This window comes from Antechinus flavipes, chromosome 5 (genome assembly GCF_016432865.1).
Source record: "Antechinus flavipes isolate AdamAnt ecotype Samford, QLD, Australia chromosome 5, AdamAnt_v2, whole genome shotgun sequence".
Lineage (NCBI taxonomy): Eukaryota > Metazoa > Chordata > Mammalia > Dasyuromorphia > Dasyuridae > Antechinus > Antechinus flavipes.
This window is the reverse complement of record NC_067402.1, coordinates 265,953,180-265,978,692: the sequence shown is the minus strand read 5'-3', so window position 1 is coordinate 265,978,692 and position 25,513 is coordinate 265,953,180. Positions and strand designations below refer to the sequence as shown.

The 25,513-nt window shown below is 32.9% G+C and overlaps 1 protein-coding gene across 1 annotated transcript in view; it reads left to right on the top strand.

Annotated features, from left to right (window-relative positions):
- The window catches only part of EEA1 (early endosome antigen 1), a 120,187-nt gene that overhangs the window by 23,940 nt on the left and 70,734 nt on the right, over window positions 1-25,513 (top strand). Inside the window, exons 2-8 of the mRNA XM_051963619.1 lie at window positions 4,480-4,572; window positions 17,418-17,536; window positions 20,255-20,309; window positions 20,406-20,471; window positions 23,245-23,284; window positions 24,420-24,533; window positions 25,260-25,381. Of these exons, the coding sequence (XP_051819579.1) occupies window positions 4,480-4,572; window positions 17,418-17,536; window positions 20,255-20,309; window positions 20,406-20,471; window positions 23,245-23,284; window positions 24,420-24,533; window positions 25,260-25,381 (609 nt within the window). The remainder of the gene's footprint in view (window positions 1-4,479; window positions 4,573-17,417; window positions 17,537-20,254; window positions 20,310-20,405; window positions 20,472-23,244; window positions 23,285-24,419; window positions 24,534-25,259; window positions 25,382-25,513) is intronic.

Here is a 25,513-nt window from a genome sequence, read left to right as displayed (position 1 = left end):
CCCTTGCATTCACTTCTGTTCCGATTTTTCCCCTCCCTCCCTCCACCCCTTCCCCCAGATGGCAAGAGTCCTTTACATGTTGAATGGGTTGCAGTATATCCTAGATACAATATATGTGTGCAGAACCGAATATAATCTCATTCTTTATGCCTAAATCATGAACCCATTTTGATCTTATCTTGGTGCATGGTCTTAAGTGTGGGTCCATACCTAGTTTCTGCCATACTAATTTCTAGTTTTCCCAACAGTTTTTGTCAAATAGTGAATTCTTATCCCAAAAGTTGGGATCTTTGGGTTTATCAAACACTAGATTGCTATAGTTATTGACTATTTTGTCTTGTGAACCTAACCTATTCCACTGATCAACTAATCTATTTCTTAGCCAATATCAAATGGTTTTGGTGACTGCTGTTTTTATAATATGGTTTTAGATCAGGTACAGCTAGGCTGCCTTCATTTGATTTTTTTTTTTTTTTTAATTAGTTCCCTTGAAATTCTTGACCTTTTTTTCTTCCAGATGAATTTTGTGTTATTTTTTCTAGGCCATTAAAATAGTTTCTTGGGAGTCTGATTGGTATAGCACTAAATAAATAGATTAGTTTAGGTAGTATTGTCATCTTTATTATATTTGCTCAGCCTATCCAAGAGTACTTAATATTTTTCCAGTTGTTTAGATCTGACTTTGAGGTGAAGTCTAGTTTTCGGGATTCCCTGTAAGGGAACCAAAAATATGATGAAGGGAAGTCTAGTTTTCGGGGCTCCTGGTATGGGAACCAAAAATATGATGAGGTTAGGTTTTGGGGTTCCCTTTTGTAGGGAACCAAATGATAAGGTCTGGATTTAGGGAACCAAAATGAGATTAGAGTTTCTAGTGGTCAGGGAGTTAAATGATAAGTTCTAGTGGCAGGTTTGGGGTTCAGGGAACCAAATGGGGAGCTTTGGCTCCCCTGCAGCCCCTTGGGATTTGGGGCAAGGAACCCCCTTTTTGCGGTGCAGGGATTCTCTGTAAAGGAATTTACAAACCTGGAAACCTAATAAATTGATTGATTGATAAAAGATGTTTGGGAATTGGGAAGTAAGGTTAGAAATCCTGACAGAGAGGCATAAAGTCTCATTAGGGAAATAGGTGAGGATAAAGAGAGAGTAGCACTGGAAAAGAATATTATTCCAAGTGGGCAGAGTCTCCATGGCATAGCAAGGCATAGCTAGCATGTCTAGAATCTCTGCAAAGAGAGGGTTTTCAATTGGCTCTTTTATAACAGGAGCTTTGGCTACAAGCTGAAGGGGGCTAGTGGGTGAAGTTCCAAGTTGGCTCTGTCTACAAACTGGGTTTCAGCTTGAGCTGGAATTTGAGTAGAATTGAATGAGTTTCTTTAATTGAATAGAGTTGGAATTCTTTTAACTGAGGACTGAACCAACCCTACCTAGATAACAGAATGAAGCTGTTTATTTTGTTTCTTTCGGGCGGGGTCCTTCACTGAGGCAGAGTCTCAGGAGAATTTCTCCTTCAAGGAGTTTTAGAGTTTCGGGGTCGTCTTTATTTGTGTGGAAAGTGTTTTGTAGTTTTACTCATATAGTTCCTGACTTTCCTTTGGCAGATAGATTCCCAAATATTTTATGCTATCGACAGTTATTTTAAATGGAATTTCTCTTTGTATCTCTTGTTGTTGGATTTTATTGGTAATGTATAAAAATGCTGAAGATTTATGTGAATTTATTTTGTATCCTGCAACTTTGCTAAAGTTGTGGATTATTTCTAATAGCTTTTTAGTAGAATCTCTGGGGGAGAACCGACTTTTAAAAAGCCCTTTGTTATTTTAAATAGAGCTACTTGACTGTTTTTAAACACAAATCACTCTGGTTTGTATTGAATGGACAATAGTAGCCTCCAACCCAAGCTTTTGTGGCTCTTTGTTTAGGTTTTGATGGCTTATAAAATATGTAATGAGCTATCTATTTTGACTAGAAACTCTAAGGGTCTTCCCTTTCTAGATTGTCATTTTTCATTTGTGCTTCAGACAAATTGAGACTTGGGAAAGATGTTATTTTATATCCTGGGTGATAACTAATCATCTTGACTTTTATTTTGCCACTGGTCTTTGACTTTTGAAGAGTGAGGGTGATGACTTTGAGTAGCTCTGCCTCATTTAAATCCTATTCACGAACAAGTCAAGACATCACCCTTATGTCAATGGTCCTCTTCCAGATCCAAGGACCAATAATAACCTTTAACTGAAATCTCACATTTCCTTCAATATTTTTAAATTTTTTGGTGAATTTGGAAGATTTCACCAGGGTCCATGAATTCGAAAAAGTTGGGAACCCTTCATTAGGAAAGGGCTGTTGGCCTTATTTTGTAACTTTACTCTGTGTTTTTGCTATCAGTGGATATTTTGTCTTTTTTATTTAGTTGAACAAATATATACTAAATGCCTACTCTATGCAAAGCCTATGGTAGTCATTGGGAATAGATTTTTAAGAAAGAAATTGCAAAAATATTTATTTACATTCTTCTCTGAATTTTCTTTTTCCATTAAAATTTTGTTACTGATTTTTTTCTTTTCTCTCTCTCTCTCTCTCTCTCTCTCTCTCTCTCTCTCTCTCTTTTTTTTGTCATTTTTCATTATTCACTTATCATCTGCAGTCTTCTAAATAGAAGTCTTTTCTGGTTACATATTAAGTATAGTCATGCAAAGCAAACCAGCACATTGTTTCTGAAAATCTCTCATTCTTGCCTCTAATGTATAGTATGCAATCCACCCATTAAATCTCAGAGATCTCTCAAGGTATAAAAAGAAAGTTTATAGAAAGTTTATTCGTTTCTCATGAGAAGTGGGCAATCACTATCACCATCTGAAGGGTGAAAGTGAGATGCTGAAAACAGGCAGCAGAGGCAATATATATGTTCCCTGAGCAACATTAACCTCTTCCCCCCATCCTCCTTGACTGAGAATGTGACCTTACATCCTAAATCTGAAAGCTACAGAGAATGAGGAAGCAATACATAAATTCAAATTTAAACAAAGACATACCTTTTATTGGCCCTGAGACATGAGCTTTCAAAGTATGGGCTGGAAACATTAGGGCTGAGTCAGTTTGCTCTAGTCCTCCCAGAAATTCCTCCATCTACCCAAATCCTAGGAACTATTTGCCAATGAGGAAAGGCAGGGGGAAATAGAAACCTGATCCCATACCTTGATTTTTCTAACATTATCTTATTTCACTCCATCACTTTATACAAATCTTCCTAAAATTTTCTGTGATATAGGATTCAATAGAGGCTAAAAGGAGAGTGCATTCTACTACTAGCATGTATAGCTAGCATTTACAGTCTGCAGATAGGGTTGTGAGAAGTAGTGAGAGAGAGTGAATAAGCATTTTTTAAGTGCTTATTTTATGCCAGGCATTGTGCTAAGTTCTTTGTAAATATTATTTCACTTGCTCCTCACAAATAGTCCTGGGAGATCAGTGCTGGTATTGTCTTTATTTTACAGTTGAGATTAAATGGCTTGCTGAGGAGTTACCCAGCTCATCAGTGTATGAGTTCATATTTGAACTCATATCTTCCTGACTCTATGTACATTGTCATTGTACTCCACAGGAAATGACAGGATGGGACTTGTTGGGGATAGATAATATATAGTTTAGTTTGGCTCTGTTTTAGAAGTAGTAGAGGGAGGAGTGGTAAGAAGAAAATTTGGAATGTAAATACTAAGAGAATGTGGGCCAGGTGATGGAGTTTGAATTTTATGATTGGAGAATATTAGGGAGAACTTGAAGAGTTTTGACCTGAGGATTGACATGAGGAATGTAAACTTAGGGAAAACAAAGCTAGATGTTGCATAAAGGTGGAATGGGAGAGTCAAGAGACCATTAAGAATCTTGGTGGGTAGTGATGCTTTTCTGTACAAGGGGAAAGGCAATTGGAATGGAGAGGAGAGATAATGTAGAGATTGAATCAAAAGGATTCACTGACTGGATAAAAGAGATCATAGACAAGGAAGAGATAAGGGTAATATCAAGGTTTCTGCTTAGGTATTAATAATGTGGGTGGATGGTGATATCACCTATAAAAATAGTGAAAGAACCGGAGGGCCAAAAGGACAGTTTACAGGTCTTTGTGCTTTAGTAAATCAACTTTTCTCTAGGGCTCAGGCCTTTAGGAAAGGATCATGTAAGAACCATGTTGTTAATGGCATAGTGATTTAACATATTTTTTCTAGGAGTTTTTTAATTTTAACAAGAAAATGCATTAACTCTAAGCAATGAGTTTCTCTGTCAGGATTTTTCAAGTATGAATTGCTGGGGCTGGGGAAGCTATTTCTGGTGAGAATAGCATTTTCAGGTGTCCCTCAAAATATTTAAGTGACTACAATTACATGGTTTTGGTTACAGTTGAAAGTAAGTAAAAAGATTTATTGACTCAATCTAAACTTTCTCTTTTCTCTCTCTCCCTGCTCTCCCCTTTTAAAATTATAGACCCCAGGGAGAGTTGGCTCTCAAGGTTCTGATTCAGATTCATCAGCAACACCTGGAAATGTCTTGGATGTCAACAATGAAGGCTCTTCAGAGGTATGGTAATATTGATGTAGAAAAGCAAATTTGATATTGTTCAGGAAAAATAGCAGGTGTTTTAGGGAGCAATAATAAATGAAACATCTTATAACAAGGCTCTTATAATGTTACCATACAAATTGGAACATGCATTTTGAAATCATATTTGTAAGTATAGCTGTACTTAGTTGATCACATTATTGGTCAAGGATATAAAGCTTTGACATATGAAGTTGCAAACATGGCTTTTCTCTTAATGACTCAGTTCATGCTTGGGATTTCACTTTTATGAAATGATAACATTTATAAAAATTTACCTTGTAATTGTATAATATTTATTCGATTATATGTATACTGTTAGCACTAGGGGAACCAGTTGTTTTGATTTAGATTTCTTTTATTAGAGATTTGGATTATAATCTTATAATAAGCTTTTATTTAGTGCAAATATGATAGCATTGGTAGCTAAAGAGATGAATGTAGAAAATAAATAAATACTTTAAATTATTGAGAAGTCAGCTTCATTGATTGATTTAACATTTAAAATTCAGTTATTGCTTTAGGCCTTTGAAGAAGAAAGTGAACATGTAGATAAGCAATTAGGGAAAGTATTTTTCAGAAGTCTGAAATTCTAAATCAAAAAATGCAGAAAAACATTAATAAGTACATATATAAAACTGGAATTATAGAGGATGTTTGTATGGATCAAGAATTAGCAAACTAAATCAAGAAATAATTAGACAAGGCACTGTGCCTAGTCATGATTAGGGATTCAGAGTAATAGAAGGGAGTGAGACATTGCCTTTAGGGACTTTATTTAGTTTTAATGGGATCGAAAATTACAGAATAGAAAAATTATTTAAATATTAGCCAGTAAGCCTTCATTTAAGTCCCTACTATGTCCCAGGCACTGTAGTAAGTACTGGACATAAAAAAGAAAGGCAAAAAATAACTCTTGTCCTCCAGAAGCTCTCCATCTAATGAGGGAAAGACTAGCAAATCAATCTATATATACAAACTATGTATAAGAGAAAAAGAAATAATTAACAGAGGGAAGGCACTAGAATTGAAAGGGAATAGAAGCTGGGATTTTAGTTGGAACTTGAAAGAACTCAGGGGAGTAGAGTTGAGATAAGGGGTGAATCAGGCGTGGGGACTGCCAGAGAAAATGTCCAGAGCAATATGGAATGTCTTGTTCCTAGCACAACAAGGAGCCTGGTATTACTGGTTTGAAGAATAAATGAAGGAGTATAAGATATAAGAAAAGTGGAAAAGTAAGTGGGTGGGAATAGGTGGAGGAGTACTTATGAAGGATTTTGGATGTTTGAGGATTGTGGAGATATGATAGGTGGGGTAACATGATTGGACCTCTGCTTTATTTAGGAAAATTAGTTGGGCATCTGAATTGAAGATAGACTGGGGTGTTCAGAGACTGAGGCAGGAAGATCTACTCGCAGGCTGCTACGATAATTTAGGCATGAAGTGAGGAGAGAGTATTCACTAGTCTCAGGAAAGATGGGCATATTTGAGAGATGTTGCAGAGGTGAAACTAATAAACCTTGGTAACAGCTTGGCTATAGCGGGTAAGAGATGAGTCAAGAATAATAACCATTGTGGGCAAGGATGGTTTTGCGTTTTGAAGTAATAGGGAAAATGGAATTGGGAAGAGACAGGATTTAGAGGGAAGATGATGAGTTCAATTTTGGACATATTGAATTTTAGTTGTCTCCTGGACAACTGGGTTGACTCTTCTCAGAAGAGCTCAATACAGTTAGCTGCTCTAGCCAAATAGACCAACTAAAGATAGGGAATATGCTAATAAGATTTTTTTTCCTGGTCTATGTATAGGAGAATGAAAGTATTATCTTTACATGATAATAAAAATAATAATAATGTATGTTTCTATTGGACGTTGTACTTTTCAAAACTTATAATTTGTTCTTCCATGCCGTCTTTGCTTATGATATAGTCATGTATTTTTGACCAATGTACTTCACAAAAGGCTTTCTGTAGTTGCAAGTGGTGCATAGAAGTGACATTTTATATTTATTAAGCATCTTTTACATGCAAATTGCAGGGCATTGGCATCCATATGTTATCTATAACATTTAGATACCTCATTCTTGGCTCATAGTCTAGGAGAAAGGGCTATCGCATTAAAAAAAAATGCTTATAACTCTTATGCTCTGAACTGTATTATAAGTGAATTGTAATTACAAAATGTTATGTGGGATTGGAGGAGGCTGGTCATTACTACTGGAGGCCCAGGGAAGGCTTTTTAGAAATTTGGGTTGAATTTTTTATGCGCAAGAGTAATTTAAAAAGGAGGTAGGCTGACAGGAAGGAAGGCATGCATTTTAGACATAATAAATGATTAAACAACATTGTAGATAGTTAAAATGATGAAGATGCTGGAGTATATAGGTGAGGAGAGGTTAAAAAAAAGAAAATATTTTAGTCAGGAAAAATGAAGGGATTCAGTTAAACTTCCTAAAATCATAAAGGACATACAGGGGAAAAATATGGATTTTTTAATTCTACAACTTCTGCACTGTTAGTATGAGGTTACTGACTCTTCAAGATCATTGCAGATAACTTTAAAGAAGTGTTACCTTCCTTAGCTATAGTAAACTTGTAGAACTTTCAGTAACAAATGTATCACTTGAGCAGAAAATATAAATAGGTTCAAGAAGGGTTTAGAGAGATTCCTAAGAATAGTGCCATGATAGCTTAAGTGAAAAAAGAATGATTTGGAATAGAACCCTATTTGAAAGTTGATGCAGTGGAAGGCAATTATATTCTTTATATGAAAGATCTCTTGTTGCAATTCTTGGAGACAGACTATTGGGCTGGATAAATGATTGGTTGTTATTCAGCATGATATTTCATATTTTGTTATTTTTCTGTACTAAATTATTTAGTAATAAAAATATTCAGATTTTTATTAGAGTACTTAACAGTACTCTTTCCCCAACTGTCTTATAGTCAGTGTTTATCTTTTTTTTTTTTTTAAGTATGAGGATTCAGAAGGTTGCCACTTTACCTTTTTCAATTCTCAATCCTCTGAAATAGGTGTTTTCCAGTTAATTACATGGAGTTAAAGCTGAATAGAAAAGATAATTTAACTAATTATTATCTCAAAGGTTTTAGTTCATTTTGGGAACCTAATAGAATTCTAAACTACTTGATAAGAACCAGTTCATCTATCCTAATTTCTGTTGATATTTCTCACAATGATCAGATCTAATTAATTACATACATTAGATAATTAACCTGTGGCTATGTAAAATATGTTTTGTTAATTCTAATAGGCAGATTTGCCTGGATTGCCTTTGCAACACAATCACATTAAATTTCTCTTATGCTATAAAATGCTCTCTGATTTTACCTTTTTGATATATCTCATATTCAAAATATTGATTAACAATGAATTATGTAGTCTTTTTTTTTATCCATGACCTTATGTTATATTTTTGTTATTATGTACATTGATTGGGATGTGAACTATCTAACATTTTAAAGTCTCTATTTTTCTTGATATTAGACTACCTAAATATACAATAACTCTTCACTTCAGTGAAGTGGACTTTATATTCATTTTAAATTGAACTGTAAGATGAATGTTTTACAGATTTTATTTTATAGCTACTAACAGATGTGATATACTTCCTTTTCCCTCCCTCCCCCCTTCCCTGCCCTCCCTTCAGGACTGCCATTACTAGCTAGGTATGTCTTAATTCTACTCTAAAATAAATATGTTTTACTAGGATCAGATTTTAGTCTTTTGGCAGTTGCTGATATATCTCCACATTAGCAAGTCTTTGACATTATTGCATGGTATTTGGACATTGCATATACATATTATTTAACTCACTAAATAGTTTTTTTTTTCCAGATTAAATGTTGACATTTCTTTAGAAGTCTTTGAGTGATTCTGTGACAATCTGGGCAAAAACATACAAATGAAAAACAGACTAAGGGTATCAATAATTTTTATTATTTTTTTAATTTAAGGAATCTCTGGATTTCACCTAGCCTTCTAGGAAACTAATTCAGAATTAGAACAAAAGTATTCTAGGACAAAACTTTTCCAGAATGACTTGGTCCAGCAGAGCACTGTACTTTCCTTGCTTTGAAGGGAAAAAAAGATGACATTTTTGCCTTCAGCCCTAGAACTTTGAGCCTTTTAGGTTGGGAACTCTAGAAACTCACCTATCACTTGTTACCTATCTACTTGGAGGAATATGGAACTAGTTTACTTTCCTGACCTATAAATTTCTTGAATAACCTATTAAAATAGCTTTTCCATTTCATGCCAGACTTAAAGTCTCAGAGAGATAGGCTATTATATCATTATCACCAGTACTAATAAAAAGGCCATATAAAGTAAAATGTCAATACTAGATAGTTTTCAGTATTTTATCATTTCGGAGATAAAGATTTCATTGATGTTAGTACTTTCTCCATTGATATAGATTGCCTTCCACAAAAATTTTTGCTCATTCCAGTTTTGCTGGCCTATCATCTTCTTTCTGGCATATAGATGTCTCTCTAGGGTCTGTTCTTGACACTCTACATTTCTTTTGCTACTCTCTTATTGCCATCTTGTTTAATTTCATAATTTTAATTACTACCTAAATATAGATCTTTAGCTTTCATTTTGATTTCTGATTTCCATACCTGCATTTCTAGCTGTTCAGAGGATTCTATTTCCTGCCTAAAACTGAATATATTTTTCTACTTAACTTTTATCCTTCTGACTTTATAACTTCCCTTTACCCTGGCCTACCTTGTTCACAACCTCGGTGTCATCTTTTGGCCATTATTCTACCTTGTCTCTCATTTGATCTGTAACCAAATCCTGCAGTTTCCACCTTGGAAACAAGCTTCCTGTTGTATCTTATTGCCATCCTACCCTGGTGTTGTCCTTCATTATCACTGGCTCAAACTAGTACAGTAGCTGTTTTGTAGTTCTTTCCATGTCACCTCTCTTCTCCCCCTTTGATACTAAATTTCATATCAGTGTCAGAATAATATTTTATCCATATAAATCTGGAAATGTTACTCCTTAGAATCTTCAGTGGATCTTTCTTGCCATTGAAAGAATTGACTGCTCTGGCACTCGAAGGCCCTCTACAACCTTTCATCCCACTCTCATAGAGCTTTTTTTTTCCTTTCATTTTCAGTAATATATTATTTTTCTAAATACATATAAAAGATAATTTTCAATATTCATTCCACCCCCCAAATATCCTACTTTTTTTTTAAATAATAGGTTTTTATTTTCAAAATATATGCAAAGAATTAAAACAGTCCTAAGTAACATCTCACACCTTTCAGATTGGCTATGATGACAGGAAAGGATAATAATAAATGTTGGAGGGGATGTGGGAAAACTGGAACACTAATATATTGTTGGTGGAGTTGTAAAATGATTCAACCATTCTGGAGAGCAATCTGGAACTATGTCCAAAGAGCTATAAAACGTAGACCCAGCAGTGCCATTACTGGGTCTGTATTCCAAAAAATCATAAAGGAAGGAAAAGGACCCACATGCTTACAAAAATGTTTATAGCAGCTCTTTCTGTGGTAGCAAAGAATTGGAAAAGGAGTGGATGCCCATCAATTGGGGAATGGCTGAACAAATTATGATACGTGATGGTAAATAGAATATTACTATTCTATTTAAAATGATAAACAAGCTGATTATAGAAAGGCCTGGAAAGACTTAAATGAACTGATGTTGAGTGGAACAGGTAGAATCAGGAATACACTGTACACAATAACAGCAAGAATGTGTGGTGATCAACTATGAAAGGCTTGGTTCCAGTTGAAAAGAGGGTCAATGCCCGCAGGTCTAGATATTTATCTTGGAGTTTCAAGCCACTCAATATCAATCCCAGATCTCTAACTGAATAAAATCATTTTGAAGGCTTTTCCCCAGAGCCTGGAATTTCCTGAAGAGGATCCGCTGTCCCCAAAAGATCAATGGAGGGTGATTTGACCAAGATCTTCAATGGAATGAGGCCATTTAACTTGGAAAAGGCTTGTCTGGGAAAGTATACTTTTCTCCAAACTTTTTGGAGTGTTAAGACCCCAAATCTCCCCCCCCCCTTTTTAAAACAGATTAAAGGGGACATAATTTCACAATTCACCCCCATCAGTAGAAAAACAGAAAGCCAAACAAATGGGATTCTTAGAGTAATTTTGATTTAACAGGTGTTTTGGAGCCTCTGGGGAGAGGTGTTGATGAAATTAAGTTATTGCCTTTGGGCAATATAGATTAAATGACAAAAAGTAAAAAGGAATCCAAGAGAAGATAATGCTTTTGAGAAAACAAGGCCCAAAACATAATGATTTGCTTTTTAATTGAAATAGATTTACTTTTCTTTAGTTGGGCTAAATTTACTTCCTGGTGAATAGATGTTTCTAATAGTAGGACTGTTAGATCTACAAAATTTCATAAAGTTGAATCTTAAACTGTAAAAAAACCCAACAAAACTATATAATCTCATGGCAGTTGAAATGAGCTTTGTCCTTAATGATAATGATTAAGTGTATTTTCAATTCCTAAGAGTGTTTTTTTCCCTTAGGAGAACACATTTTCAGGTGTTAATATATTCCCACAGCATCTTGTAAGATAGGCAACAATATAAAGGAACAATCCATTCATTAAATGCCTAACTGTCTACAAATTGGCACTTAGTGTTAGAAATCTGAGAGGTACTTGATTCTTAACTGTTTAGCTTTGCATTTACTTAGGTCTTCTAACTTCAAATTCTATTCTAATACCTGGGTAACTTAGAGTAGTATACTATGGTTTCTTGGGTCTTCGCTTTTTCTTTCATAAAACTAAAGGTATGTTTTTCCAAAGTCCCTTTCAGCTTTAAATCTGTGATAGCTCTTTCAAGAGCTATGTTGTCCTTGTGTTGAGAGGAAAACAAGGAAAGCATAAGGTATAGTTGCTGTGATGTAGGAAGACTAATAATACTATAATGCTTTTGATATATGTTATTAAATTTGTTTCTATTAGATTTCTGACCCCTTTTGAGGCTGTGATTTCTTGTACTTTGATTTGTGAACACATCTTCTCCTTACTCCTAACCTATCTCCAGTGGATTGTGACATTCATCTATTTTTTTCAAAATTGACTAAAGTTTAATTTTCAAGAATTTTATAACATTTCCTTGAAAAAAATGGATGTTACTCTGATGGTGAGATGAAAAAACAAAATTTGAATCATTTGTCTGTTCATTTCAAGAAACATTTAGGCTTTAGTGTGTGCAGAGTGCATTTTAGGGGGAAATGACAGTATTTCAATAAGTCATAGTTCCTATTCTCAACAACAAATGAGATTGTGACATATATACTGAAATATACAAATAAATCTTTTTTCTTATTGATGTGATTCCCCCCACTTATGCAAATTTCAACTCATTCCTCACAGCAGTTCATATTCTTGCCATTATTTTTAGTTATTAAAAGCATTGTTCCATTTCTCAATTGCAAACCCAAAATCTCTTGGCATGTTCAATCTTTTAAGAGATTACACTGTTGTTTAGAAGATCACATTGATCTGGGATTTTTTTTTTTTTTTAATAATTTTTTATTGACAGAACCCATGCCAGGGTAATTTTTTACAACATTATCCCTTGCACTCACTTCTGTTCCGATCCCCCCCCCCCCCACCCTCTTCCCCAGATGGCAAGCAGTCCTATACATGTTAACTAGGTTACAGTACGTCTTAGATACAATATATGTGTGCAGAACCGAACAGGTCTCTTGTTGCACAGGGAGAATTGGATTCAGAAGATATAAATAACCCGGGAAGAAAAACAAAAATGCAAGCAGTTTATATTAATTTCCCAGTGTTCTTTCTTTGGGTATATTTGCTTCTGTCCATCCTTGATCAATTGAAACTAAGTTAGATTTCTTTGTCGAAGAAATCCACTTCCATCAGAATAAATCCTCATACACTATTGTTGTTGAGGTATATAATGATCTCCTGGTTCTGCTCATTTCACTTCGCATCAGTTCATGTAAGTCTCGCCAATCCTCTCTGTATTCATCCTGCTGGTCATTTCTTACACAACAATAATATTCCATAACGTTCATATACCACAGTTTACTCAACCATTCTTCATTTGATAGGCATCCATTCATTTTCCAGCTTCTAGCCACTACAAATAGGGCTGCTAGAAACATTTTGGCACATATGGGTCCTTTTCCCTTCTTTAGTATCTCTTAGGGGTATAAGTCTGATCTGGGATTGTTTGAAGAAGAACATCTAGAAATCCTCATTATCTATCCAAAGTTTTTTTGACTTTAAGTCTATACTGGATCTCTTATAATTATAGTGGTTGGTGAATACTTTGTCTCTGTATTTCCTTCCCTTCCCTTCCCCTCCCCTTCCTTTCTTTCCCTATTCTTTTTCCCTTCCCTCTCCTTCCCTTTCCTCTTCCACTTCTACTTCCCCTGTTTCTTTTATTGTTTCATACACTCTAAATGATATTATGTAAAACATTTCTGTATTAATAATTTTATACAATAAAACTCAAAAGAAAAAATTAAAAGAAGTGAATAATACCATGTTTCAGTTTGTACTCAAATAATATCAGTTCTTTCTCTAGAAGTGGGCAGTCCTTTGGGACTGATTTGGTATCATTGTATTGCGGAGAATTGCTAAGTCAGTCACAGTTCTTCATCAAACAATATTGCTATCACTGTACAACATTCTAGTTCTGTTCACTTCAGTATGCATCAGTTCATGGAAGTCTTTCAGGTTTTTCTGAAATCATCCTGCTTGTTATTTCTTTCCTCTTTTTTTATGTAAATATTTTTGTACATTTAAGTCCCTTTCCCATCTCTTCTCCCTCCCCCCTTTAAAAAAAAATCTCTTTGGGATACAAACTTAACAGTAATATTATTGAGTCAAAGGATATGCACAATTTTATAAGCATTTGCTAATAGTTCCAAGTTGCTTTCCAGAATGGTTGAATGAGTTTGTAACTTTACCAATTATGCATTAATGTCTTAGTTTTCCCACATCCTCTCCAAATACATTATTTTCTTTTTCTTTTCTTTTTTCTTTTTTTTTTTTTTGGTCATATTAGCCAGTATAATAGGTGTGTGGTGGTATCTCAGAGTTTTAGTTTGCATTTCTCTAATCAGTAGTGATTTAGAACATTTTTTCAATATGACTGCAGATTCCTTTGGTTTCTTTGTCTGAAAACTACCTGTTCATATCTTTTGACTATTTATCAATTAGGGAATGACTTGTTTTTTTTAAATGACTCTTCTCTCCCCTCCCCACTTATTATATGCAGAATCTCTTTGTCTTCTACCATCCTTTGAAAAAATTCTTACCAATGAGTTTATATTTTGAAAAAGTATTGTTCTTGACTGATGCATCTCTGCTTGGCAAATTAGGTGAAGCTTTTGCTCAATAGAGTTATTTTTGGTCTCCCTGTTGTGGCAATTATTTTACATGTTAAATTGTATGAAATGATTATAATTGGTGCTTAGTATTCTCTTCTATTTTTATACATCAGTGACCTGTTTAAATAGGTCAGATTTAAAGTTTGAATTGAATACATTTTTTCTCATTTTTATTCTAGGTTTGTATTATTAGCAATTTGATAGTCTGACTTCACAGAGACAATTAAAGAATGATTATTACATCAATAACAAGTCATTTCTCATCTGTTCAATTAATTTAAGTTTTTAGTGGTTTAATTTGGTGCCCATTGTATCTTGTACCATCTAATTCTTTTTTTTTGAAGAACGTATTCATGGCATATAGGTGTGAAGTTGCTGGATTGTTTGTTAACTATTGGCAACTTTTTTGTAACTGAATTGTATTTTCGAAAGTGGTTTTTTTTTCTGTAGTCAGTTACATTTAGCCTTTGAATTGAAGTAATGAGCATCAATCAAATTATCATGATTTTATTTGGAAGATCTGATGCTTAGTTTCTCCATAATTTAGCTAGGTAAGGCCATAGAACACCAATATGATCTTTTGCTACTACAATATTTGAGGCATTTCCAGGGTGGTAGATAGAACTCACTGTGTTTACACCCTGCTGGCATATGCAGGAGCCCAAGTTTACCTCTGTGTCATGATGAAGTACTTGTACATATATGGATAACTTTAATGCAACCCTCCCCCTCCCCTCCAAAAAACAAACAAACAAACAAACAAACTCCCAACATGCTTTATAAATTAGACTTGTTTAAATAAAGGTCTTTTAACTTCAAGGAGAAAAAGTTCATTATGAATTAGGGGATAATAGCTAGGCATTATTTTTGGGGGGAGATTTAGAGAAAGGCTTATAGGGCAAGTTGTTTTAACTTGCTTTAAAGTTGGCTTTAAAGGACAAGTAGGAATTCATTAGGTGAAAGCAAGAAGAACATTTGAGACATAGGGAACAGTGTAAGCAAAACAATATTGTCAAGAAAATCCAGATTATATTTGGAGAGACTGTAATTATATTTAGCTCAAGTTGAGACTGGTTGTAGGGAATAATAATTAGCAAATATGTAGTGATGGATAGCTTGATTATCAGATAGAAGAGTTTTGAATATCATCATTCAGTAGTAAAGGAAGCCAATATAGATTTTTGAGAAGAGAATTCATGGATAAAGATTAGTTCGGCAGTATAGGAAGAATCACAGTGGGAGATATTGATTACAGAAAGGAAAATTAGGTAGTTGGAGTTGTTCATGTGGGTGCTAATGTAAGACTACTGTGTAATGGTGATAGTAGGAATAAAAACAGGGGTATGGGTGGAAGAGATTACAACAATGGTCCTTTTTTTTCCCAACTTGGCCTATATGAAATATGGTTTTAATATTCAAAAATATGGTATTTTAGAAAGAATTTATTTTAAATTTTGGTTTTATATAAGTAGAAATTGTTCTAAAAATGAAATTCAAAGACTTCACTATTATAATTTTATATTCATATTTAGATAAGAATTCTGAACTTTTAGTAAAGGAATAGTTTTTAATGGACTCAAACATAGATTTTGTTTAAAAAGTGATAACTGTTCCAACTAAAAATGAGAATATTCTAATATGCATATATTTTCCCCTTTTTATAAGCAGGAGGGATGAGGAAATATTTAGTAGTGTCAGTGAAAAAAATATTGCTTATATATAAATATTAACTATTCCCCTTATGCTTCTGAAATTTTCCTTCTCTTAAACGTGTGTCTCCATCCTCCAAAATTGCCATTGTAGATCCTGATCATAAACTATGTAGAGGAACTTTTAAAATGGCAAAATTTTCCAGAAATGGCTAAAATGAATTTTTAAAAATCTCTTTTAAAAATCATTACACCTTTTTTTACAAGATATATGCATGGGTAATTTTTCAGCATGACCCTTGCAAAACCTTCTGTTCCAACTTTTCCCCTCCATCCCCTCACCCTCTCCCCCAGAGGGCAGGTAGATCAATACATGTTAAATACAACTATGTATACATATCCATACAATTATTTTGCTGCATAAGAAAAATCGGACTTAGAAATAAGGTAAAATTAACCTGAGAAGGAAATCAAAAATGCAAGCAGACAAAATCAGGGATTGGAAATGCTATGTTCACATTCATTTCCCAGAGTTCTTTCACTGGATGTAGCTGGTTCTCTTCATTATAAAATGGATTTCTAGAGGAAAATTTATGGATTCTTTAGGCATGAGTAACTTGAATTGGTGAGAACTATTAAGTTAAATCCTTTTAAATATTTGCAATCCAATTATAACAGTTCTTCATTTATAGTCACTTATCCTGTAGCCTTGTCTTTTGAGAACTTAAGCCGGAATTCATTCATTCAATCCATTTGTCAATCCATCCATCCATCTATTCATTCATTTATTTTAATTTTATAAAGACTTTTTTCAGTAGTAGTTCTCATTTGACATGTGCATACACACACACACACACACACACACACAATTTTTTAATCTGATTTTTAAATAATGGTTTGGTAAACACTTTAAATGTGTATACTTTTGTTCAAGAAAATTTACTTGTATGGGAACATCTGTACCTTTCAGATGTACTATTGAAGTATTATTGTCTACGTGAAGCTCTTCTCTTTTTAGGGGAAAGTTCATTATTAGGAGAACAATCTAGAAATTATTTAGAAGGCTTAGAAAGTACAGATATCTGCTGTCTTATATCAGTTAGAAATTAAAAAATAGCTAGAAAGCAGGACTTCAGATGTTTGTTTTCTTTAAGCTCTTATTCTGTGATAACACTTTTGAATTTGTAAGATAGAACTTTGTTTTTGAAATTAAAATGGAATTGTAATTTGGAATAGAAATTGAAATATGAAATGGAATGGTTTTTCTTTGGTGTGAGGAACTCCCAGACAGAGAAATCAGTCTCTTACGGTCCTATATTGTTATTTGAATCATTAAGAGATTAGGTATTTTGCTTAGGATCACACAGCCAGTATATGCAGGAACTGGGATTTGAACCAGATTTTGCTTGCTCTCTACTATGCTATGCTGCCAATAACAATTGTTATTATAGAACAAAATTGATATAGCCAATTAGAAAGTGCTGAAAAGTTAAAAAAAATTTTTAAAAAAGAACTATGTAAATATAAATACATAAATATTAATTAAAATTATTAACAAAGATAGTATTTTAGATCTATGTGGTTTTCTTTTAACAATGTAGTTATTCAGAATGGCTATTATAATTACATTGCAAAATTTCAGAATTTATGATTGTCATAATTATCAATTATTGGATAAAAATATTAAGGAAATATTTAGGATGGCTTGTAAATAAATGTACAAGTAATTTTTACAATATAAAAAAACTTATTTTTTTTCCTTTTATGTTTCAAAAGGGCTTCATATGTCCCCAGTGTATGAAATCTCATGGATCTGCTGAAGAGCTTTTCAAGCATTATCAGGCAGTTCATGATTCTGGTAATGAATCAAGTCATGGAGGAGAGTCTTTAAAACGGTAAAGTGGAATATATTTGTAGGCTAATATTTGGTGATGTTTTTGATTCTATGAGCAGGTTGAAAACCAATTTTGAGCAGGTTGAAAACCAATTTTGTGTATGCCTGTAGAAAGTTCTATTTAGATATCAGCCTTCCTGCTGTCCTTTTCTTCTGATGGCTACTGGTATGGGCTGGCTGGCAACTATGCTGATTATTATATTTTTCTGAAATCACAACTGGAAAAAAAATTTTTTTTTAATATATATTTTTTCTTCTATATTCAGAGAGGGTCAATCCATTTAATTGAACTTTTAAAACTCAGTTACATACACTAAATGGCAGCAAATATACATAGCCATTTGAGGATTTTAAAATGAGACAAAATCAATTATAAATGAAGGATTAACCTTATAAATTTATCTATTTACTACTGCTTGTGAAAACTTTTTATATTTTTTCCATATTAAGTCTAGTCTTGAGTTCACATTAGGTTTTTCATAATAACATGTTATTTATAGCACTCCTTACTTATTTGAGGGTAGATGTGCTTCTTATAGTGATTTTCACTAGAAAGTTGGTCTACCAAGTGATTTTTTTTTTTAATTCTAGCAATGCAACTGAGGTATGAATAGATTATAAACTGTTTTAGGAGTAATATTGTAATTTATGAAACTATGAGTTTCTTGAAATATTAAAGTATAGAGAGGTTAAATATTTTCCAAAAAATTTAAAAAATATTTTAGCTAAATATTAAAAAAACAATTATGTGGTAGAATACAAAGGAAAACATAAAAATAATTTCTGTGATAAGCAGATATCAAAATATAAGCAAATACCATGATGTTGTTAGCTTAATTTGTTTTTTTTTTAGTTCATGTGTTACGTGAATTCCTATGTCTATTTCAAGACTAACACAAAAATAAACTTTATCCACCTAAAAGTGTTGAATCTAGAGCCCACGTATTCTAATTTGTAGTGAAGTCTTAATACAGTTTCTGATGACACCTTTCATTTTCACAAAAGAGTTCATTTATAAAGCTTAGATTACTCTGAATTACTCTAAATTAATTTAGTGTTTTGGATACTATTTGAACTTTAGATTTTGCATGTAATTTGTGGCTAATTTCAGACTATTACTGCTGATAATTAGATGTGATGCTTGGATCTTTGCCTAGTGGACTTGTTCTCCAAATGAAATTGTATATGTATATATATTTTTTACTTTTGGAAGTTCAGTAAATCTTAATAAAGTTGTTTCACATTATTTCTTCATATGATAAGTAAGAGGAATGGTTGTTCTTACATAAATTTACATGGTTTTATGTTTTTTTTTTAACATCTTTAAAAAATTTTGGAGTATTTTTGGAGTAATTTTACATTATGTTCTCCTTTGGTGTTTTCCCAGGGAAAAGTTACATAAAAAAAGTCAGTATTAAAAAAGACATATGTGTGTTCATATTTCACGCTTGAAAATGAGTTCATTTAATAAAAAATGGATTCACTTGTTTTCTAACATATAAACAATCCTCATTTACAAATAGCTGATAGGCAGGGACTCATGTCCCTCTTTGTATTTATATAATTCCTCTGCCTAGCATTGTTGCAACTAATTATTTTCTTCTCCTTCTCCTGTCCTGTTGGCAAAGTTACTCATTCTTATTGCCACAACTAATCTTACTCTACTATTCTTAGCCCTTTACCATGCTATCCTGCTGTCTCTCAGTTTTCACGAGTGCTGCCAGTGGCTTTTATCTTACAATTAGTGTATTGCCAACAGTCCAGATTAAAAATTCAGATACATATTTCAAGAAAAATACTGTTTAACTAGCAAATAAGTTTTATAGCAATATTGGTACTATAATTTAACTCTGTGGTGTATTAAGTAAGTTTGTACATGCAAACCTGAGAACCAATTTCTTATACCAGCATTTGAGAAAATGTGTTTTGAATGCCAACTAACCAACCAACTTAAGCAGTTTCTCTCTCTCTCTCTCTCTCTCTCTCTCTCTCTCTCTCTCTCTCTCTCTCTCTCTCTCTTTTGTATATAGAATTTCATACTAGACTATTTTTAGGTAGGGAAAATTGATGTGTTAATGTTTAATGATTTGGCAGACATTTTCTTTTTTCTTTTTTTTTTAATTTTATTTTATAGCTTTTTATTTACAGGATATATACATGGGTAATTTTTCAACATTGACAATTACAAAAACCTTTTGTTCCAACTTTTCCCCTCCTCCCCACCCCCCTGCCCCAGATGGCAGGTTGGCCAATACATGTTAAATATGTTAAAGTATAAGTTAAGTACAATATATGTATACATGTCCATACAGTTATTTTGCTGTACAAAAAGAATCTGAGTTTGAAATAGTATACAATTAGCCTGTGAAGGAAATCAAAAATGCAGGGGGACAAAAATAGAGGGATTGGGAATTCTATGTAGTGGTTCATAGTCATCTTGCAGAGTTCTTTTGCTGAGTGTAACTGATTCAGTTCATTACTGCTCTATTGGAACTGATTTGGTTCAGCTCCTTGTTGAAGAGAGCCATATCCATCAGAATTGATCATCATATAGTATTGTTGTTGAAGTATATAATGATCTCCTGGTCCTGCTCATTTCACTTAGCATCAGTTCATGTAAAAGACATTTTCTTAATAGATAAAAGATTGACTATTATTTGTTTGAATATACTAATGCAAGTAATCCTTATTTTTCCCTTTTGTTTCCATATATGTTCAGAGAAGATGTGATACTACTCCGACAAGAGGTCCAAGACCTACAGGCTTCACTGAAGGTTGGAAAGAAAACGTTTTGTATTTACTTATTTTTAGTGTTTTAGATAAACAATGTTCAAGGCTTGTGAGCTAAAAAAGACTCCTTTTCTTATTAGGAAGAAAAATGGTACTCAGAAGAGTTGAAGAAAGAATTAGAAAAATTACAAGGGCAGCGGCAGCAAGTAATTGCTTTAAAATACTTGAAGCATGTTTATGTGAAGCTTAGTTTTACATTTTAAGGTTTTATTGGACCTTATTACCTTTTTTTTTGTAAGCAGATGACCTGCTACAATGACTTGAAAATTTGCTTCATTCTGGGTAATATCAAGTGTGCTATATTTCCTTTTAATTCAAATGAATGGTATATGGAGTGTATTTAAAAATCTTACCTTGGTTATTTTAATATAAACCCAAATGAGTAAAGAAATGTAAATCCAAGAACAGTGAATTTAATGGGATAAAAATGATACTTTTTTTGGATAACATATATCCTATAGATTTAGAAAATTAGATTAGAATTGGTTCTATTAGCCAGTTCCCCATAATTGGAAACCTTAATTGTCCAAGAGCTGATTGCCCAATTTGAATATTATTTAGGCTGTTTTCTTCTGTGTACGATGTTTTGTGTTGTGTCTGTTATGCTGAGAGTTAGCTTTTCTAATTGGAAAGGCTTTTTTATTTATTCATGCTCTTTGTTTATGTTATTCATGGCTAATCATTTTCTGTGTCATGCTTTGTATCTCAAAGCGAATAGAGAAATACTGACTTCTAGATTTAAAGAAAATAATGCTTTTTAATCTCATGTTGAAAATAATTCTTTAAGAGGTAAGAAGCAATTGTAGCATAGAAAATTTGTTTTTTGAAAATTAGGAAATAAAATTGTTTAGAAAAACTGGCATGATTCTTAGTAGCTAGTGTCATTTAGTCCCATTGTACTAGATGTAAAAATTTTTTAAATGAATACTTTCTTAATCTGAAAATAATTTTCAAGTACATGTTTTAAATCATGATATTTTACGGAAGTTTTTTTTGAGAAAACCCATTAACTTTATTGTTAAGCATTATAATAAAATGCTAAAGTTATTTTAAATTTACCTATGAAGCTGTTTGTCATAATGTTATAGTCGCTGACTTTTCCATAGCATTTTATATTTTTAATGTGCTTTACATTTTCATAATAATTTGTAAGATAGGTGTTGAAAATATGTGACCATTTTGTATATGAGAATGTGGAAGAATGTAAGTTTTTGAGGGCAAGGACTGTCTCATTTATGCTTTGTATCTCCAGCACCTATCCTAATGCTAGGCATAGGTTGGATATTTAATAAATTTTTGGTGATTGAGACAACTGGAGCCAGAGATTAACTGCTGTTTGGTCAGTGATACACCTAGCAAGTAGCAGAATGAGGACTCAAATGCAAGTTTTCCAACCTCAAGTCTAGGACGGCTCTATTTAGATAGTATCCATAGTAGAGTCATGCACATACACAGTGGCCTATGATAGAGTCTATATTATAGATTCTGTTAGGTCAATTAAGAAGATGCTGGAGAAAAATTTTGTCCTTTAATTCAGAACTATAAACAATTAATTAGCAAGCATGTTTGCATACTATGTGCCTGGCAATCTGTTAAGACTGGGAATAGAGAAAAAGTCAAAACATTCCCTACCTTTAAAAAGCTTACATTCTGATGGAGAAGACAGCACATACATAATAAATTGGTGCTTACAAGATACACATGACATAGCTTCAAGATAAATTTAGAGGGAAGACACTAACATTTGGAGATTCCAGGAAAGTTTTCTTGCAAGAGGTGAGAGACTTAGGCTGAGTCTTAAAGAAAGCCAGAGGTTCTTAAAGATGGATGTTATGAGGGAGAGCTTTTTCTAGGACTTGGGGACAGCCCATACACAAAAGGAGATGAGCTATCACATATAAGGAACAGCAAGTGAGAGATATGGTTGAAGCCGAATTTGTGGAAGGAAAAAAAAAATGTTTGAAGATTAGAAAGAGAGGAAGGGACCAAGTTATGAAGAGCTTTAAATATCAAACTGAGCACTTTATATTTGATCTTATTGATACTAAGAAGTCATTTGAGTTTATTCAGGAGAATGGTGGTATAACATAGACCTATATTTTAAGACAATTGCTGGCTGCCATATGGAAGGTATATTGGAGTAAGAAGAGACTTGATGTTGAGAGCTAGGGTTGTGTTATGTAAATGGAGAGAAGAGACATATATGAGAATTATAGAGAATAAAACTGTATGATTTGTTAGCTGATTAGAAATGTATGAGTGAGAGTCTGAGGATCACACCAGTTTTTTAAAAATTGGATGACTCAAATGATATTTACTTTAATAGGAATAGGGAAATTTGGAAGAGAAAAGGTTTTGGTGGGAAAGATAATGAGTTCTGTTTAGATGTGTTGAGTTTGAGTTGCATAAGCGGTTGGAGTTGTCCAATAAATAGTTGGTGATGTGAGAGTGCAGGTCAGGAGAGAGACTTTGACTGGATAAGTACATTTAGGAATCATTTGTTTAAGGATAAAAATTATACCTTGGAAGCTAATCAGGGGTCTGATAGAAAAAATTGAGCTTTGGGGAATTATGATGGTTAGTGGGCAGGAGAGAGATCAAGAGCCATCAGAGGAGGAGATTGAATACCCTTTAATAATTTGAGACTTTTAGAATATTTTCTTTATAATATTTCTGCAAGGTTCATAATATGTTACTGCCTGATTTTTATAGATGAAGAAAATGAATTCAAAAGGGCTTAAGTGAAGGCCTCAGAGTCAGGACTGATACCCAGATGATACTCTTCTGCTGAATAATGTCAATTAGCTGAAAAATGCTTCCCAGACTCCTTACTTTCAACCAGAACTAAGACACTATCTGTCATATCATAGCCAGTGTTGCCTATGCTTTGTACTAATGGTTTGTTTTATTTTCATTAAGGAATTAAAACCTGATGGATTGACAGCAGATTCATCAGCAGGTAAATTTGTTTAAATATGCTAGTTCTGCTTAAATAAAAATTTCATTCTACTATGGTGAATTAAGATTGTTAACTCATACTGGGTTCAGATATGTATGTACATGCTGAATGTAGTATATAAACCCTTAGAAAGTAGAATTTGCTTCCCTTGCACTGAACAGTTGGTGCTTAGTAAATGCTTGTTAACTAATTAATTTGAACATCTATCTAAATTAGCTAAAATGTTGCTTGCAGATATATTCTGTGAAGCTTTAGGTGTGGGAAAATTGAAATTACCAGCTAAAATTATATTTAGCTAAATATATATATGAATTTAGCTAAAATAATATATAAAATTATATATTATTATTCTCCATAAACATTACTAGTTGATGGTATGTTGTGGTTGGCTTAGGTGCTCTTCTTTTAATATTATATATTTTTTCATTAAAAAAATTATAGCTAATGATTTTGAATAAACATACAGAATTCAATTCTAGACACTGAGAAATAGAGGAAAAACTGAAAAAAAAATTCCTTTTCTCAAGGAACATATCTTTTACAAAGAGAAAACCTATAAGCAGATAAGTAAATACAAAATATTTTGAAGGTAAAGTGAGTACTGACAAGGGGATAGGAATTGAAGGCAAAAGTTTCCAAATGTGGAACCAAAATAAAATTTTAATGCAGAAATATTTACATATACTTTGGACTTTAATCTATATTTTCCTTCTATTTTGAAAGGTGATAGATTCCATAACTTTTATCTTGAATGATTCAAAATAATTTAGTTTTTATGTAGCTTCTATTTATGTGCCAGGCATAGTGGATAGACAAAAACAAAATCACCTTTGTCTTTGAGGAACTTAGTTTTCATTGTATATAGACAAGTAAACTCCAAATATTTTCTAAGTAGGTTTTTTGGCATATGGGAAGCTCTCATAATTTGAGGAGATCAGGAAACACTTGAGGTAATACCAGGAATTTGACTGGCTTTTGAAGGACATTGGAGTTTGGAAATGGTTTAAATCGTAGGTAGTAGGATGGTGTCAGTAAAATCAAATGTAGCAGTTGAATTATCACTACTGATAATAATGGCATCCTATGCGCTTATGATTGCAATCCATTTTTAGTAAATATTACATTTTTTTTCTAGAGCTCCAGTCATTGGAACAACAATTAGATGAAGCTCAAACTGAAAACTTTAATATTAAACAAATGAAAGACTTATTTGAGCAGAAAGCAGCTCAGCTTGCTACAGAAGTTGCAGGTAAGTTGTCAGTACTGAATGTTCGAAATGTCCTTATATTACTGGATTTCCTTTGGTTAGTTTGAATTATCATTACTTAGCAGTTTTCTTTTTAGAATGTAACACATGGACATGGAATAGTACATCTGTTTGGAGTAGTTGCTTTGTTTGTTCATTTGTCAAAAGAATTTTATTCTACCTGCTTATTTGTTCTTGAAATATGGCTGATGGCTATATAAAATGTAATTGAAAAAAATCATAACTAGTGGATAGAGGGCCAGCCTTATAGTCAGAAAGACCTAGGCTTAAGTCCTATATCTGAAACATACTTTATGACCTGGGGCAAGATATATCTGTCCCTAGATAAATCTATGATATTTTAAGTTATAGACCAGTTGCTGATTTTCTCCTGGGAGTACAAAAAATTGTGTAACATTTTAATGTAGAAATTGCTCATTTCTTTTTGTTTGAAATTTTAGGTAAAATTTTACTTTTACCTATGTTTTCCCTTTTATTTTAGATAATTTTAAAAATATTTAAATTCTAAATTGTTTTATTAAGTGCTATTATATGGTAACTTATTAGTTTGACTTAAAATTGAGAGAAATAATGTCAGATTAGATAATTTTAAAAATTCATTATCTTGGGGAGGGTGTTGCGCTTATTTATCCATATGGCTGTATGATGAAAGAATGAATTTGAATTAAAAATTATAGAAATAACTTTTGTGTGACTATTTATAATTAGATATAAAATCAAAGTATGATGAAGAAAAGGGGCTTCGAGAAGCTGCTGAACAGAAGGTGACAAGCTTGACTGAAGAGTTAAAGAAAGAGACAACTGTAATTCAAGATTTAAAGACTGAATTGGTAATTTATTTTAGATTATATGATAGAAGTTTATTTCCTTTTTCTTTTTTTCTTAAAACAACAACACCAATAATACTTCAGCAAGGTTGTCTTTATCCAGAGAACATTGTGTCTGTATTAGTTTAGTTGTTT